This window comes from Coptis chinensis, chromosome 7 (assembly GCF_015680905.1).
Source record: "Coptis chinensis isolate HL-2020 chromosome 7, ASM1568090v1, whole genome shotgun sequence".
NCBI classification, from domain to species: domain Eukaryota; kingdom Viridiplantae; phylum Streptophyta; class Magnoliopsida; order Ranunculales; family Ranunculaceae; genus Coptis; species Coptis chinensis.
In genome coordinates this window covers 95,105,641-95,124,698 of record NC_141462.1, presented here as the reverse complement: position 1 = coordinate 95,124,698, position 19,058 = coordinate 95,105,641, and the positions used below count along the sequence as shown (strand labels likewise).

At 33.8% G+C, this 19,058-nt stretch overlaps 1 protein-coding gene across 1 annotated transcript; it reads right to left on the bottom strand.

Annotated features, from left to right (window-relative positions):
• Positions 1-247: 247 nt before the first annotated feature.
• Positions 248-4,063, bottom strand: LOC147490195 (protein DETOXIFICATION 53-like). The gene is made up of 2 exons (XM_086570220.1): positions 3,860-4,063; positions 248-1,901 (listed from the first exon to the last, which is right to left on the bottom strand). Exons 1-2 carry the CDS (start codon positions 3,998-4,000, stop codon positions 513-515), a joined length of 1,530 nt encoding a protein of 509 aa, XP_086426346.1. The 5' UTR covers positions 4,001-4,063; the 3' UTR covers positions 248-512.
• Between the last annotated feature and the right edge of the window lie 14,995 nt (positions 4,064-19,058).

Here is a 19,058-nt window from a genome sequence, read left to right as displayed (position 1 = left end):
TAAAAGTTTTAAACATCTCCATTACTTCAGAGTTTAGACATGCAGATATGGTCCTAATGTCATTTGCAGAGTTCTCTTGCCACTACACTGCTTCGAATGGAGTGGCCAGGTATTTAGACGTTCAAGCAGAAAAGCAGCTTATTTTCCATATCACAAACCAAGGTAAGGAAAATGCTCATAATTTCCTGCGTTTCCCCGAATTTTTTTAAGATTAATGTCATTTTACCACTAAAAGAAAATCATTTGATTAGTGTCATCAATCTCAGTTTATAGAAAAAAAAAAAAAAAAAAAAAAAAAAAAATCAACCTCTAGTGTTTTGGATGTTTCAGCCAAGCGAACCATAATTGCTCAACAATATTTTATGTATTGTTCAATTGCCATTTTCTGAGAGGCTAAAATCAGGCCAGGAAGTTTTCCAAGAATTTAGAGAAATAAGTCTATAACAAATGAAACATGGAGGCGTCCAAGTCATCCTTGTTTTACTTTTCCTTTTCCTTGCAGTCCAGAGGTATCAACGTAGAAGATATGCTTCCAGGTCATCCTTGCTTCCCTCGGCCTTGTAAGTCAGCTCGTTGGCTCTCTTAGCCTGGTAATTCCAGTCGGTGCAAATTATTGTGTACACCATGAAACACATGCATGACATCTGAGCGGCAACAAGCCCAAACCACAGCCCAACAAATCCAACCTTGAGTTGGAAGCCTAGAAGAATTGCCAACGGCAATCCAATCAGATAAAAAGACGTGAAATTTATTTTTGCTCCCACCTTCGGTCTTGCAGACCCCGTAAGCACTCCACAGGCAACTGTCTGAGGACAGTTCCCAAGTTCACAAAATCCCAATATTGGTAGCACAATAGACGTCAACTCGACGACCTCTGGCTCACTAGTGAATAATTTTCCTAAACTATTTCTCAAGATAATTGTGAAACCAAAGGCTGAGAGTCCACAAGAAGCTGCAACAGCGATCCCGATAATGGATGCAAATCGTGCACTAGCGGGTTGATCAGCACCCAGTTCATGTCCCACACGTGTTGACGTGCCCAAACTCAACGATGAGGGAAACACATAGATTAAGCCTGTTACTTGTATGAGGATACCCATTGCAGCTACACTGGCCTTGGGGTTGATCAATAAACCACTTAGAAGTAGCATCACTTCATACCACCACCACTCCAAGCAGACAGACAGTACACTGGGCACTGCTAGAGCCACTAAGGTTTTCCATCCTTGGAAGCACCACATCGATGCTTCTGTGCTCCAAGGTTTTAACACTGCTTTCGAAATAGCCAGGTATACTAACAAGATTAAGTTCAGGTTTAAGGTGAACCAAGATGAGGCCAGAGCAACTCCCTCCACTCCCATATTCAAATACATCACAAGAAAGTAGTTGATGGGAAGGTGGAGGACTATTGCACAAAAGGAGGCAATAGTTATAGGTTTAGTCAGGCATTGGCTTCTTAAGAATATCCTCAATGGATAGAAGTTGGCTTGGCCTAACAAGTCGGGAATGGAAAAAGTAATATAGACTTTAGCAACTGATGTAATGTCAGGGTCCTGACCAGACCATAGTAGTAGTTCTTCCATATTTAGCCATAGTAGTGATATGGGTATGGTTGCAAGTAACAGAAGAAGAAGGGTCTTTTGGTAGGCTTGGCTAAGAACACTCCACCTTTTGGCTCCATAGGCTTGACAACATATTGGTTCCATGCCCATGGCTAGTCCTTTGATGATTGAGTAGCCGGTGATGTTAGCAAACCCCATTGAGAGTGTGCCCCCAGCTAACTCAACGTTACCAAGATGCCCCAAGAATAGCATGGAAATTATAGATTTGGCGTGCAAAAGTAAGCTCGTTATGACGATTGGGCAGGCAATTCTTCCAAGTGACTTGAGTTCCTCTAGCACCTGCACCAATTCAGATAAATATTGTCATTGTTTTAAACACATACGCACATCCGTGCCCACAGCCACACTTACGAACACACAGGCACGTTTGAGATGATGATTATAATGTATCATGCCCCTTTTACAATTCCGATGGGAGATTTGAGGAATGCTTCTTACTCCAGGACCCAAATACCATGTTGTCTACTCTTATGGGTCTATTGAGTCGACCAACATTTTATTTGGACGCAACAACTATAGTCATAGTACGTCAATACTTCAGGACTTTGAGATTGCTTCCAAGTTCCAATATAATGCCTATGCTGCTAATAGAAATGCAGTTTTAACTTCACAATAAATACAGGGTTTAGTTAGGAATACCCCTATTATTAGTTGCAATTAGTGTTATTTTCATTTTCAAAAATATTAGAGATACCCCCCATTTGTAAGATCCAATGATAATGCTTTTTCACGTGAAAAAAAAATTTCATCTCATAGCTGTTAGATCTTACAACTGGGGTTGCAACTAATAATGTGTGGGAGGGAGGTAACTAGCACTAAATACATGATCTATGTTCTACAATTTGGTTTCATAAACCAAAGAGCTATAAATGACTCTAAGGTAGAATTGTAGAGTAAAAATGGAAGGAAGTGTTTAAATATTTATTTTGCTCCATTAGCAAAATTTTCAACTTAAGTTATGCAATATATGATTAATTGGCATTTATCTTGGCAGCAGTTACATACATAAGTACATACTCAACAAGCTCCCTAATCTAGCTTAGGACAAATACTGCGTTTCAATAGTCAAACGATCCAATGTACCGTTGTCAATGACACAATTCCCTCATTCTCATTTGATCGTTGACTACTGAAACACGGTACTTATAATTTATTTCTTCGGAATGAGTTAAAATGTCGGGGAGTCATCAAGGGAAAAAAAATAATGGGAGGAAACTTCCATTCAGAAGATCTTCCTATCGGCGGTGAGCCAGTGATTTGAATTTCTAATGGACATCTTGGAGAATCCTTCAAGACTTGGAAAATTTTCCCAAAATTTTGATTTCAATGGTACTCATGAGAACTAAGTAGGGGTATCTTTTGCCGAATTTCTGATTTTGCCAAAATCCGACCCAAAATTAGTCCGGCTCTAGGTGTAGTTTGCATGGTCCGATATCCGATTTTCAAAAATTCCGAAAAAACATTGAATCGGATTCGGATATAACTCTAAAAATCGATCCGAAAGTTTTGATATACAATCGATCTGAAATTTCCGATATTATTGCCGATTTATTTTGAAAATACGTACTTATAAACTAATAAATCTCCACTGTCCACTTGATTAGATCTCGACCGTTTATTCATTTTCTAGTTTTTCTACTTCCAAAAACAAAACAAACAATATAACCTAGCTCTTAACATGTGAAGTCTTGGTTTGTAACATGTAAAGGCTAGCTCCGACATATAAAGTCTTAGTTTGTAACATGTTTTAGCTCCCGACATATAAAGACTTTTAGCTAACATGTATTAGGCTTTTGTTAGTTCCTTACAGTCTTGTTTTTTGGAAGTTCCAAAATGTTTTACTGCTGTTGTATTACTATATTTTGAAACTTAGCGATGTCGAATTTTTTTTTTTTCCAAAAATAATTGAAAGTAAAGAGATATGTGAAAATTTATCAAGTATTCCGAAATTTCCAAATTATTTTGAAATTTCTGAATTTCTGAAATTAGAAATATAATTTGAAACCGACAAAAAATTGAATCGGATTTGGCTAGCATATTAGGTTCCGAAAAAATTCGAAAAAGGTTAATCCGATGGATCCGAAATCACCCCTAGAGCTAAGAGATCTAATACTATACAGACATAAATCCTAAAATAATGGATCTCGCATGTGTTATATACTGAGTAGTGAGTACTGAAACAATGCAGAAAGAGAAAGATACACATATTAAGTCGTGAACTCGAAGAGAAAGATTACCTGTTTCGAAGGAAGACCTCCTAGAAACCCATGACAGGTCTTGTTTCTATCTCCCTTGTTTCCCTCTTCATTTTCTTCTTCTCCATCCTTGGACAAAACCTTTTCACTTAAAAATTCTCGAGATTCTTTGACTGGACACATGGGGAAAAAGTTGCTGCACCCAAGGGAACAAAAAGACCAAAAGATGAGATTTGGATGCTTAAAGGAAGCTTAATATGCTAATTTAAACAACTTTATGGTAGATAAAAACAGTGGGATTTATTAAGAAATATCTAGCCTCTCATTAAATATACATCTATATGTTAAGTTCAGTACTGAATATTCTTCTTGTCTTCTTATATAGAAAGCAAACCTTAAAATCTTCACAGTCGATCTTTTTATACACGGGAGAGTAGTCAGAGAGTACTAAAGGGTACTGACTCCATTAGTCCATTAGCATCGTGAATGGAGCAACAGTGAAGTGAAGTGATAGCGTTGGAAAATGCAGAGAAAAAAAAATGTACCAGAAAACTACAAAGACCCACGCTAATCTAAGAACCATGACATTTATTTTAAGGAAATGGCTAATTATATACACTTTTATAGAAATAAATAAAGCTAGAATTAGATAAAAAAAAAAAAAAAAAAAAAAAACTACGGTAGTCTGGACTCTGGACCTTTCACTCTGCGTCATGCAATTTTTAGTCTGGTAGGTCAACAAGTGACGCTAGTACAGTAGTAGTATGTCAATTTTGCAATGCAAATCACCAGTGCAAAACTGCAAATCCGAAACCACTGACAGTCGGAGAAACACAAGGCAATTCTGGAGGAGTTTATGGTTAATCACTTAATTGGTTATCCTTATTAAAAAAATGCTTTCGCCAGTGTATATATATAATATATAGAACTATAGAACTACCTCATCTTCTTAAAGCAAAAAATAAAGGAGAACGTGATTATAGGCAATATTTGTATATACAGACTACAGAGTACAGACAAAACTAAATGATTTTATGATTATTATTTTTTTCTCTCTGTTTTTTTCATATTAAAAAGATGACACTATAACAATTGACACACCTGAATTCAATTTGAACAAAAAGAAAAGATAGCCTAGAACAAGTGAAAATGACAGTTCTCCGCTTTTAATCACCTCTCAAAATCAATTTTGAGAGGGATGGTAAAAGGTCAAATTTACCTCTAACACAGAAAAAAAACCCAAACGACCTGACTTATTTTACGTATGCACATTCATTGCGCATATCAATTTACGCAAAATTTAGCCTGCGCCTGCAGTATTTGTGCTCCAGCATCTGGGCGCTCCAATAACCAAGGAAGTGCGTGTGTACTGCTTCACAAAGTCTATAACCAAGGTACGAGATGACTACAAGATGACTGCGCACCCATACATCTAGGATACTCTAGCATTGCTAATCAATCTAACGTAATAAAGAAGACTGATCTCGAAGAATTTGAGTGTTAAGTAGTGGTCCTAATTGAAACTCCCAAAATTAATTTATGACTCAAATCTAATTTAATGCCACGAGATATGTATACAAATAATTTAGGACTCCGAGATCATGGGATAAAAAAATTAGAGTTTAAATATGATACAAATTCATAATTAATGACCCTATAATTGTGCTAAGTTGTAACTGTAAAAGAAATAAAATCTCTCTTCTATCCCAAATTTATTTATGGCTTAGATCTAATTTAATGTCTCGAGATATGTATACAAATAATTTAGGACTCATCCGATGGGATAAAATAATCAGAGTTTAAATATGATACAAATTCATAATTAATTGCCCTATAATTGTGCTAAGTTGGAATTGTTAAGGAAATTAAATCTCTCTTTTGTCTCAAATTTAAGACTTCACATAAGAGTCATTTCATTTATACAGTAGTATTTAACTTAAATTGTCCAGATTGATTTCGATAATAGATATCCATTTCATAAGTATGCACTGTGGAAATTCAAACAATATATGAACCAAATTTGAATGACGGACTGAAAAGGTCAAAGAACAACTTAATTAATATAGAAGTTAATATGAAGTTTTCTTCAAAATTTAATAGAAATGTCAAAGGTAATGACAATTTTTATAAATTTTGTTAGCTAGAATCAAAATTGTTGTAACAATGAAGAGATCCAACAATTAGAGTAATGCCGACAAGCTACTGCACGGTTTGGGTTTCAGGAAGTACATACATGAAGCTCATTATGGTCCATTGGTTCTTTGAATTGGAACACACATAAAAAACAATTGCAATTGAAGCACATAATCACATGATCATTGGTCCAGTAGCCCTACAAATATGAATTTTAATAAATAATTGAAACATACATTACTGACAATTATGCAATGTTTTGTTCAAATTGAACACAATCATTTGAACAAGACAGCTGAAAGAAGCCAAAAATAATTTAAATAGGAATCATACATCAAATTAAATTACTATGTATGTGTAAATTAACATTTAAAATGAGATACTAACTTAGATTACAAAATTAAACGGACAATTTCTAGTGAAAAAATGATGGGACTAACATTTTTTATATTATTTCACTACTACTGAGTCGAGAGTACGACCAATAGTCTCTAACTCGTGTTATACATCTTCGTTGCCACCCAAGTTGTCGTTCTACCATTTTCGAGTTTCTTGAATCTCCCTCTTCAGATTCCATCTCCATGAACCCAAACCAAGACATATCCCATTTTAATCTCATCATCTAAACCAGATACCCAAATGATGAATTCTCTGTTCACAGAATTGGGTGGAATTATTGGCAAACCACTCACCGGGATAATGGATTTCAAGTCTTCCAAACCTAGACAATTGAGTAAGTTGTATACAAAACCTTATCCTTATCAATAATATGTTCGATTTCCTCCTATATCTCATGTTACATAAATGCTTGATTGATTTTATCTTTTTAGTTTGGTTTATGTAACAAACAGTTCACGTAACGTTCGTTCTAAAGTGGTGTTACATAAATGCTTGATTGATTTTATCTTTTTAGTTTGGTCTATGTAACAAACAGTTCACGTAACGTTCGTTCTAAAGTGGGGCTTAATCCCACTTTTTGTTTTTTTAGGGCTCGGGTTTAGCCTTAGCGTTAATGTAAAGACGAGACTGAAACATAAATCACACAATCATGCACGCATGCTTAGTAACATATAAGTATCCTCTTACACTTTGTAGCGAGGAGGTTTAGAAAGTACCACCCAAGGTGTGCGTACATGAGCCTTGGGGTGAAGGCGACGTGGTGGGGTTGACGAAGTGTTTGGTGTCTTGCATGTCAACCCACCATTTGAGCGTTTCCTTATGGTTACAAGTTTAATCTATCTAAGATCCACAAGTCGGTTGAAATGTGGCAAAGCCAATAAGATACAATTGGTTGCCTACGTGGGCCTAAAATAAAGTTGTCTTCGTGGGCTTAAAACTATGAAAGCGGTAAACACGAAAAGTAACTACGTTTAGCTAATTAACTATTCACTAATGATTATTTAAACAAAATATATAAAAGCTTAGAAAGTGTTCGTCAAAGATTGGAACTTTAACCACCAAGTTGGGTTGAGATGCACAAGCGTGATATTACACTACTCGCCTCGCACATCCAACCGGTCCAAATTGGTTGAATCCCCAACTTTTGGTAAGTAAACTTAAACTAAAAGACTAAACCTTCAAACTTAAACTATTTTGTATTTATCATAATTAATTTTTTTGTATTTTAACTTAACTATATGATATTATCTTAATCTAACATGCATAAACAATAATTAATAGAAAATAAAACTGAAACATGCTACTAAACTAATTTTAATGTTTAACTTTACTGATGGATTACTAATTCATTTAAATTAATAAATATTTTAATTTTTAAATTCCTTTTTTAATTGAATTTTGGTTTTGAAAACTCAAAACTTTACAAATCTATCTATTTTTTATTTACTCACAGTTGAATTAAAATGACAGGGGGAATTAAAGCTAACTTACATACGAAGATTCTGAGCCAAAAAACAAGGTGTGGCGCGACTCTGACGGGTGCGGGTGTGACAAGGACGTGGGTGCGTGGTTGGCAGGTGCCGGCGCGAGCGCAGAAAGGACAGGTGCACGTGGTTAGCAAGCCTGGCGCAGGTTGATTTTCACTGTTTTGGCTCGTTTTTCTCCAGCAGTCTCCGGTGAACCGTCTCGTGCTATTCTCAGGCTCCATTTGCTCAGAAGTGTACTATAAATACACGAAAAAGAATCATCAGTAATGAAATAATAGAAAAAAAACTTGAAAAACTTGAAATTAAAATTGAGAAGAAGAGTTCAAAGAGTGATTTTTTTCTCCATCTTCTTCCTTATGCTTAGATCCATGACAGCGACGCCATTTGAATGTATAGAAAGTGGGGTTGGGGTTTGTTGTTGTTCATCTTAGATAATTTGTGAGGAGGAAAGAGTTTGATGGTTGGAAAATCTCTTTCTAAACTTTCTAGTCTTTCTTTACTCTTGTTCTTGATGTTTAAATGGTGGAAACACTAGTTCTTTTATCTTGAATGGTTTTAAATGTAAATAAACTATTGATTTGATAGATAAAACATGTATGGAAATGGTTTAGATGATTAGCTTGCTCACAAAGTTATACTCATTTGAACTTGTCAAATGAGTATGACTAGTGTTTTTGGGATTGAATCAAGATTAGAAGAAGTAATGAAAACTTTGTATTGAAAACAAGATTGAAAACTTGTATTGAATATAATAAGAACTTGATGTACCAACTAAAGCTTGAATAACATAAAAATGGAAAACAAGTAAATAACAAATTAAACTATTAATTAAAACATATTATCTACTCCTAATGACCAAAGATTAATTCTAGGGTAAGGTTCTCTCTCTCCCCACTTTGGTTTATATAAGACACCAATTATATATTTGCCCCTTCTTCTAGAAATAACTTGAGGATAAGATTAAGCTTTGTGGTCTTTAAACTTTAACCCATAAAATTAAATTCTTGATTTGGCTTTAACTCCTTGAGTCTCCAGCTTTTAGTCATTAGTCTTTGAGAGTTGACTTTGACAGTCGACTTTGACTTTTCAGCACTTTTGCTCATAAACTGGAATCTTCCCAAGCAGCATTAATAGCAATCCTTTCTGTGCTAAAATGCGCGATTTAGGAATACACGTCATAAACGACCTGTATCATGCAAAAGGTAGCAAAAGCTATAAGTTGTCTATTTATTAAGCATAAGAAGGGCATAATTGAAACATTGTAAAGGTAATAAAATGCACATTTGGAGACTGATCAATAATCTGATCTACTTTTCTCTTAAATGCTCTAACTACAACCACGGGGCAATATTCAAATGTTAGACCTTCAACTCATTTCAATGCAAGTTTATTTTCATTCCACTTTGGATTGCGTGTGAATGTAATGAATAGTTAGGGATAGATGCGTTGATTTGGTCACCTTGTATGAAGGCAATTTTTTTAAATTAACGAATAGAAATCTTAAAGTTTAAAAGGAGATCTTGAGTAAGTGTGTTACTTACTTTTTCAATATAGTGTAGATATTTTCGTTACATGCCAAAAATAACTACATGTGGGTAAAGAAAATGATGAAAAAGCTTATGTCACATTAATGTGCCAGAGAGGCTGGCACACTGCTTGAGCATAACATTTTGTAGTTTTGTTGAAGCGCTTTGGTTTGTCGTTTAATTATTCTTCAATGTGATATACTTCTTTTCTTTTTTACGAATAATACCAGCCTAAAATAACATTCCATTGGTCAAGAAATTGATGAAAAAGCTTATCTCACATTAGTGTGCCAGAGAGGCAGGCACACTGCTTGTGCATAACATTTTGTAGTTTTGTTGAAGTGCTTTGGTTTTTCGTTCAATTATTCTTCAATGTGATATTATTCTTTTCTATTTTATGAATAATACCTGCCTAAAATAAGATTTCATTGGTCAAGAAAATGATGAAAAACTTATGTCACATTAGTGTGCTAGAGAGGTTGGCACACTGCTTGTGCATAACCATTTCCAGTTTTGTTAAAGCTCTTCGGTTTGTCGTTCGATTATTCTTCAATGTGATATTCTTCTATTATATTTTATGAATAATACCTGCCTAAAATTACATTCCATTGGTCAAGAAAATGATGAAAAAACTTATGTCACATTAGTGTGCCAAAGAGGCACACTTCTTGTGCATAACATTTTGCAGTTATGTTAAAGTGTTTTGGTTTGTCATTCAATTATTCGTCAATGTGATATTCTTCTTTTCTCTTTTATGAATAATACCTGTCTAAAATAACATTCCATTGGTCAAGAAAATGATGAAAAAGCTTATGTCACATTAGTGTGTTAGAGAGGCTGGCACACTACTTGTGCATAACGTTTTGCAGTTTTGTTGAAGTGCTTTGGTTTGTCGTTCAACTATTCTTTAATGTGATATTCTTCTTTTCTCTTTTATGAATAATACCTGCCAAAAATAACATTGTACTAGACAAGTAAAATTAAGAAAAATCTTATGTCATATTAGTGTGCCAGAGAGGCTGGCACACTGCTTGTGCATAACATTTTGCAGTTTTGTTGAAGTGCTTTGGTTTGTCGTTCAATTATTCTTCAATGTAATATTCTTATTTTATCTTTTATGAATAATACCTGCTGAAAAAACATTACATTGGTCAAGAAAATGATTAAAGATCTTATGTTACATTAGTTTGCCAAAGGGGCAGGCACACTGCTTGTGCATAACGTTTTGCAGTTTTGTTTAAGCGCTTTGGTTTGTCGTTCAATCATTCTTTAATGTGATATTCTTCTTTACTATTTTATGAACAATACTTGCTTAAAATAACATTCTATTGGTCAATAAAATGATGAAAAAGCATATGTCACATTAGTGTGCCAGTGGGGCTGGCACACTGCTTGTACATAACGTTTTGTAGTTTTGTTGAAGCGCTTTGGTTTGTCGTTCAATTATTCTTCAATGTGATATTCTTCTTTACTCTTTTATAAATAATACCTACCAAAAATAACATTTCATTCGACATGAAAATGAGGAAAAACTTATGTCACGTTAGTGTGCCAGAGAGGCTAGCACACTGCTTGTGCATAATGTTTTGCAGTTTTGTTGAAGTGCTTTGGTTTGTCGTTCAATTATTCTTCAATGTGATATTTTCTTTTCTCTTTTATGAATAATACCTACCTCAAATAACTTTCCACTAGTCAATAAAATGATGAAAAAACTTATATCACATTAGTGTGCCAGAGAGGCTGGCACACTGCTTGTGCATAACGTTTTGTAGTTTTGTTGAATCGCTTTGGTTTGTCGTTCGATTATTCTTCAATGTGATATTCTTTTTTTTTAATGAATAATACCTGCCTAAAAGAACATTCCATTGGCCAAGAAAATGATGAAAAAGTGATAAGAGCCCAAAACTGTAGTTTTAACCCCTTAACAATATGACTTTTAGACGAATTATGTGATTAATAAGTAAGAGTTAGTACTGTTATCATGTTCTTATGTATTTCAGGCATTGGAGTTGAATATGTGCAGAAATGCGTCCTTTTTGCGAGATAAAGGAGCAAAGGTTGGTTACTAAGAAGTTCTATGATTAAAAGCGAAGATTCAAGGAGAAAAAACCTTTTTAAAGTCTAGTCAAAGCTGAAAAGTCAAAGTTAACACGGGCAGAAATAGCGCACAAAAGTCAGCTGAACTTCCGAAAGCTGTATCTTTGGACTCAGACCTCGGAATTGGGCCTACCTTACGTCAAAATGACCGGCTCAGAAAGAGATTTCTAATGGTCCATGCGTTTACCCAATCAGAGGAGCAGAAATGGACAAAAAGGTTGTTGAAGTCAAATCCAGCTGAAAACCCCTTTGTGGACTGAAGTAATGAAGTTTTGTGCTTGATTTTCTGGCCCAAAACACGGCTCCCCAGCCCATACACGAAATTGTGGATCTGGTCTCCTCTATATGAAGAGACAAAGACTTAGCTATGAAGAACTTAGTTTTTACTTAGTCAATAATCCAATAGTTAGTTTTTATCTAGTTATTTTTCATAGATTTAGTTTTTAAAACAAGAAATTAGTTTGTAGAATCATATAACTTATTGTTTATCTAGTGAATTATCAAAAAATTAGTTAGAACAATAAATTTAGTTTTTGGAATCCATTACTTAGTTCATTTTATTTAGTTTGTCTTAAATTGATAATTAGTTATTCATAATCTTAGTTTTAATTTCAGTTTTAATTCATTTTGAATCTTAGACTATTGTTAAATTAGATTAATAAAGTTAATTATTTATTTAATAATGACTTGTTTTGGTTGTACGTTCTTGTTTTAGAAATGATAGTGTAATGATTCAAGGCTAAAACCTCCATTAGAGGGGTTTGAGGAAGCCTTGATGAAACTTGATTTTATTAGCGTATAATTGTTTGTAATAATCTATTCCATTCTAGAAAGTAATTAGTTCACAATGAGAATGAGTTTGATTGCTTCACATGCTAGTTGTTAGTTGGTAGAGATTACCATGAACAATTAGAGATTAGAAAGACCTAATTGTTATGCGAAAGCATTGCAATTTGGATTACGAAATTTTTTGCTAGTTTATTAAGTTGAATCAAGGTGGAATCAAATTCCCCTAATTCATTATCATATTGCCAATTTAGTATTTAATTTCCGTAATTTCATTTATCGCATCTTGATTAGTTGATTTACCATCGTAGTTAATTTCAATTTCATTACTCTCACGACTTTGTTAGCTTACACAAACTAGGACACATTACACCTAAACAAACTAAGAGTGGAACGAATTCTCTACTCTAAACGTATTGCATTGATAAAGAGAGTAGAAAACTTTGATACATTAGCCTGAAAATAGTTTTAGTTTTAATTGCGTTTGAGTTTCATCTCTTATTTGTAGGTAAAAATTTTGTTTTTACTTTTATCAAAAAACTTACGTCACATTAGTTTGCCAGAGAGGCTGGCACACTGCTTGTACATAACGTTTTGTAGTTTTGTTGAAGCGCTTTGGTTTGTCGTTCGATTATTCTTCAATGTGATATTCTTCTTTTCACTTTTATAAATAATACCTGCCTAAAATAACATTCCATTGGTAAAGAAAACGATGAAATAGCTTATGTCACATTAGTGTGCTAGAGAGGCTGGCACACTGTTTGTGCATAACGTTACGCAGTTTTGTTGAAGCGCTTTGATTTGTCGTTCGATTATTCTTCAATGTGATACTCTTATTTTTTTCTTTTATGAATAATACCTGCCTAAAATAACATTCCATTGGTAAAGAATATGATGGAAAACCTTTTGTCACATTAGTGTGGCAGAGGAGTTGGTACACTTAGTTTGCCAAAGAGGCTGGCGCACTGCTTGTGAATAACGTTTTGCAGTTTGGTTGAAGAACTTTGGTTTGTCGTTCAATTATTCATCAATATGATATTCTTATTTTCTCTTTTATGAATAATACCTGCCTAAAATAACATTCCATTGGTCAAGAAAATGTTGAAAAGGCTTATGCCACATTAGTGTGCGAGAAAGGTTGGCACACTGCTTGTGCATAACGTTTTGCAGTTTTGTTGAAGCGCTTTGGTTTGTTGTTCAATTATTCTTCAATGTGATATTATTCTTTTCTCTTTTTGAATAATACCTGCCTAAAATAACATTATATTTATTAAGAAAATGATGAAAAAGCTTATGTCACACTAGTGTGCCAAAGTGGCTGGCACACTGCTTGTGCATAACTTTTTGCAGTTTTGTTGAAGCGCTTTGGTTTGTTGTTCAATTATTCTTCATTGTGATATTATTCTTTTCTCTTTTATGAATAATACCTGCCTAAAGTAACATACCATTGGTAAAAAAAATGATGAAAAAGCTTATGTCACATTAGTGTGCCAAAGAGGCTAGCACACTGTTTATGCATAACGATTTGCAATTTTGTTGAAGCGCTTTGGTTTGTTGTTTGATTATTCTTCATTGTGATATTCTTCTTTTTTAGGTTTTATGAATAATACATGTCTAAAATAATATTCCATTGGTCAAGAAAATGATGAAAATGCTTATGTCACATTAGTGTGCCAAAGAGGCTGGCTAACTGCTTGTGCATAACGTTTTGCAGTTTTGTTGAAACGCTTTGGTTTGTTGTTCGATTATTCTTTAATGTGATATTATTATTTTCTCTTTTATGAATAATACCTGCTTAAAATAATATTCCATTGGTCAGGAAAATGATGAAAAAGCTTATGTCACCTGTTTGTGCATAATGTTTTGTAGTTTTGTTGAAGCACTTTGGTTTGTCGTTCAATTATTCTTCAATGTGAAATTCTTCTTTACTCTTTTATAAAGAATACCTACTGAAAATAATATTTATTTCGCTAAGAAAATGAGGAAAAAACTTATGTCACGTTAGTGTGCCAGAGAGGCTGGCACACTGCTTGTGCATAATGTTTTACACTTTTGTTTAACGGCTTTGGCTTATCGTTCAATTATTATTCAATATGAAATTCTTATTTTCTCTTTTATGAATAATACCTACCTAAAATAACATTCTATTCGTCAAGAAAATGATGAAAAAGCTTATGTGACATTAGTGTGCGAGAAAGGCTGGCACACTGCTTGTGCATAACGTTTTGTAGTTTTGTTGAAACGCTTTGGTTTGTTATTCAATTATTCTTCAATGTGATATTCTTCTTTTATCTTTTATGAATAATACCTACCTAAAATAACATTCCATTGGTCAAGAACATGATGAAAAAACTTATGTCACATTAGTGTGCTAGAGAGGCTGGAACATTACTTCTGCGTAACGTTGTGTTAATTTGTTGAAGCGCTTTGGTTTGTCATTCAATTATTCTTCAATGTCATATTCTTCTTTTCTCTTTTATGAATATTACCTACCTAAAATAATACTCCATTGGTCAAGAAAATGATGAAAGAGCTTATGTTACATTAGTGTGCCATAGAGGTTGGCACACTGCTTGTGCATAACCTTTTGCTGTTTTGTTGAAGCGCTTTTGTTTGTCGTTCAATTATTCTTCAATGTGATATTCTTATTTTCTCTTTTATGAATAATACCTGCCTAAAATAACATTCCATTAGTCAAGAAAATGATGAAAAAACTTATATCACATTATTGTGCCAGAGAGGCTAGCACACTGCTTGTTCATAACGTTTTGTAGTTTTGTTGAAGCGCTATGGTTTGTCGTTCGATTATTCTTTGATGTGATATTCTTATTTTGTTTTATGAATAATACCTGCCTAAAATAACATTCCATTGGCCAAGAAAATGATGAAAAAGCTTATGTCACATTAGTTTGCCAGAGAGGCTGGCATACTGCTTGTACATAACGTTTTGCAGTTTTGTTGAAGCACTTTCGTTTGTCGTTCGATTATTCTTCAATGTGATATTTTTCTTTTCTCTTTTATAAATAATACTTGTCTAAAATAATATTCCATTGGTCAAGAAAATGATGAAATAGCTTATGTCATATTATTGTGCTAGAGAGGCTGGCACATTGTTTGTGCATAACGTTTCGCAGTTCTGTTGAAGCGCTTTGATTTGTCGTTCGATTATTCTTCAATGTGATACTCTTATTTTGTCTTTTATGAATAATATTTGTCTAAAATAACATTCCATTGGTAAAGAATATGATGGAAAACCTTTTGTTACATTAGTGTGGCGGAGGGGTTGGTACACTAACTGTTCCAGAGAGGCTGACACACTGCTTGTGCATAAAGTTTTGCGGTTTTGTTGAAGCGCTTTTGTTTGTCGTTTAATTATTCTTCATTTCGATATTCTTATTTTCTCTTTTATGAATAATACCTGCCTAAAATAACATTCCATTGGTCAAGAAAATGTTAAAAAGGCTTATGTCACATTAGTGTGCGAGAGAGGTTGGCACACTGCTTGTTCATAACGTTTTGCAGTTTTGTTGAAACGCTTTGGTTTGTCGTTCAATTATTCTTCAATGTGATATCCTTCTTTTCTCTTTTATGAATAATACCTGCCTAAAATAACATTCCATTAGTCAAGAAAACGATGAAAAATCTTATATTACATTAGTGTGCCAAAGAGGCTGACACACTGCTTGTGCATAATGTTTTACAATTTTGTTGAAGCACTTAGGTTTGTCGTACTATAATTCTTCAATGTGATATTCTTATTTTCTCTTTTATGAATAATTCCTACCTAAAATAACATTCTATTCGTCAAGAAAATGGTGGAAAAGCTTATGTCACACTAGTGTGCCAAAGAAGCTGGCATACTGCTTGTGCATAACGTTTTGCAGTTTTGTTAAAGCAATTTGGCTTGTCATTCAATTATTCTTCATTGTGATATTATTCTTTTGTTTTTTATGAATAATACCTGCCTAAAATAATTTATTGTGCTAGTGAGGCTGGCACCCTCCTTGTGCATAATGTGTTGCAGTTATGTTGAAGCATTTTGGTTTGTTGTTCAATTATTCTTCAATGCGATATTCTTCTTTTATATTTTATGAATAATACCTGCCTAAAATAACATTCAAATGATCAAGAAAATGATGAAAAAGCTTATGTCACAGTAGTGTGCCGAGAGGCTGGCACACTGTTTGTGCATAACGATTTGCAATTTTGTTGAAGCATTTTGGTTTGTCGTTCGATTATTCTTCAATGTGATATTATTCTTTTCTCTTTTATGAATAATACCTGCCAAAAATAAGATTCCATAAGTCAAGAAAACGACGAAAAAGCTTAGGGTGTGTTTGGCAACCAGGATTTTATGATGGAATTCAAAATATATTTCCGAAAATTATGAATCACCTTGTTTGGCAACCTTTTCTGCACTGGAATTGAAACCTCAAATCTCCAAAATCAAGGAATTGTAAGTTTCTATAGGGGGCAGAAACTTGAGATTTCCATATATTCAGGAATTTTAACTACTTGAAATTGTAAGTCTTGGAATTATATTTTCAATTCCAATTCCAAAGGAAAACTTCCAAACAGACCCTTATGTCACATTAATGTGCCAGAGAGGCTGGTACACTGTTTGTGCATAATGATTTGCAGTTTTGTTGAAACGCTTTGGTTTGTCAATCAATTATTCTTCGTTATGATATTCTTCTTTTATGTGTTATGAATAATACCTGTCTAAAATAACATTCCATTGGTCAAGAAAATGATGACAAAACTTATATCACATTAGTGTGCTAGAGAGGCTGGCACCCTGCTTGTGCATAACATTTTGCAATTTTGTTGAAGCGCTTCAGTTTTTTTGTTCAATTATTCTTCAATGCGATATTCTTTTTTTCACTTTTCTGAATAATACCTGACTTAAATAACATTCCATTGGTCAAGAAAATGATGAAAAATATTATGTCACTTTTGTGTGCCAGAGAGGCTGGTACACTGTTTGTGCTTAATGTTTTGTAGTTTTGTTGAAGTGCTTTGGTTTGTCGTTCAATTATTCTTCGTTGTGATATTCTTCTTTTCAGTTTTATGAATAATACCTGTCTAAAATAACATTCCATTGGTCAAGAAAATGATGAAAAAACTTATATCACATTAGTGTGCCATAGAGGCTGGCACACTGCTTGTGCAGAACGTTTTACAATTTTGTTTAAGTGATTTGGTTTGTCGTTCGATTATTTTTCAATGTGATATTATTCTTTTCCCTATTATGAATAATACCAGCCTAAAATAACTTTCCATTGGTCTTGAAAATGATGAAAAAACTTAATTATATCACATTAGTGTTCGAGAGAGGTTGGCACCCAGCTTTTGCATAACGTTTTGTAGTTTTGTTGTAGCGCTTTGGTTTTCCGTTTAATTATTTTTCAATGTGATATTCTTCTTTTCTCTTTTATAAATAATACCTGCCCAAAATAACATTCCATTGCTCAAGAAAATGATGAAAAACCTTATATCACATTATTGTGCCAGAGAGGCTGGCACACTGCTTGTGCATAACGTTTTGCAGATTTGTTGAAGCGCTTTTGTTTGTTGTTGAATTATTCTTCAATGCGATATTCTTATTTTCTCTGTTATGAATAATACCTTTCTAAAATAACATTCCATTGGTCAAGAAAATGATGAAAAAGCTTACATCACATTAGTGTGCCAGAGAGGCCGGCACACTGCTTGTGCATAACGTTTTACAATTTTGTTTAAGCGATTTGGTTTGTCATTCGATTATTATTCTATGCGATATTATTCTTTTCCCTTTTATGAATAATACCTGCATAAAATAACATTCCTTATGTCAAGAAAATGATGAAATAGTTTATGTCACAATAGTGTGCCAGACTCTCTGGCACACTGTTTGTGCATAACGTTTTGCTGTTTTGTTGAAGCGCTCTGGTTTGTTGTTCAATTATTCTTCAATGTGATATTCTTCTTTTCCCTTTTATGAATAATACCTGCCTAAAATAACATTCCATTGGTCAAGAAAATAATGAAAAAGCTTATGTCACATTAGTGTGCTAGATGGGCCGGCAAACTACTTGTACATAACGTTTTGCAGTTTTGTTGATCCGTTTTTTTTTGTCGTTCAATTATTCTTCAATGAGATATTCTTGTTTTCTATTTTATGAATAATACTTGTTTAAAATAACATTCCATTGGTCAAGAAAATGATGAAAAAGCTTATGTCACATTAGTGTGCCAGAGAGGCTAGCACACTGTTTGTGTATAATGATTTCCAATTTTGTTGAAGTGCTTTAGTCTGTCGTTCGATTATTCTTCAATGTGATATTCTTCTTTTCACTTTTATGAATAATACCTGCCTAAAATAACATTCCCTTGGTAAAAAGAATGATGAAAAAGCTTATGTCACATTAGTGTGAAAAAGAGGCTGGCACACTGCTTGTGCATAACGTTTCGTAGTTTTGTTGAAGCGCTATGGTATGTCGTTTGATTACTCTTCAATGTGATACTATTCTTTTCTCTTTTATGAGTAATACTTACCTAAAATAACATTCCATTGGTCAAGAAAATGGTGAAAAAGCTTATGTCACATTAGTGTGCGAGAGAGACTGGCACATTGGTTGTGCATAAAGTTTTGTAGTTTTGTTGAAGCGTTTTTTTTAGTCGTTCAATTATTTTTCAATGTGATATCCTTCATTTCTCTTTTATGAATAATATCTGCCTAAAATAACATTCTATTGGTCAAGAAAATGATAAAAAGGCTTATGTCACATTTGTGTGCCAAAGGACTGGCACCCTGCTTGGGCATAACGTTGT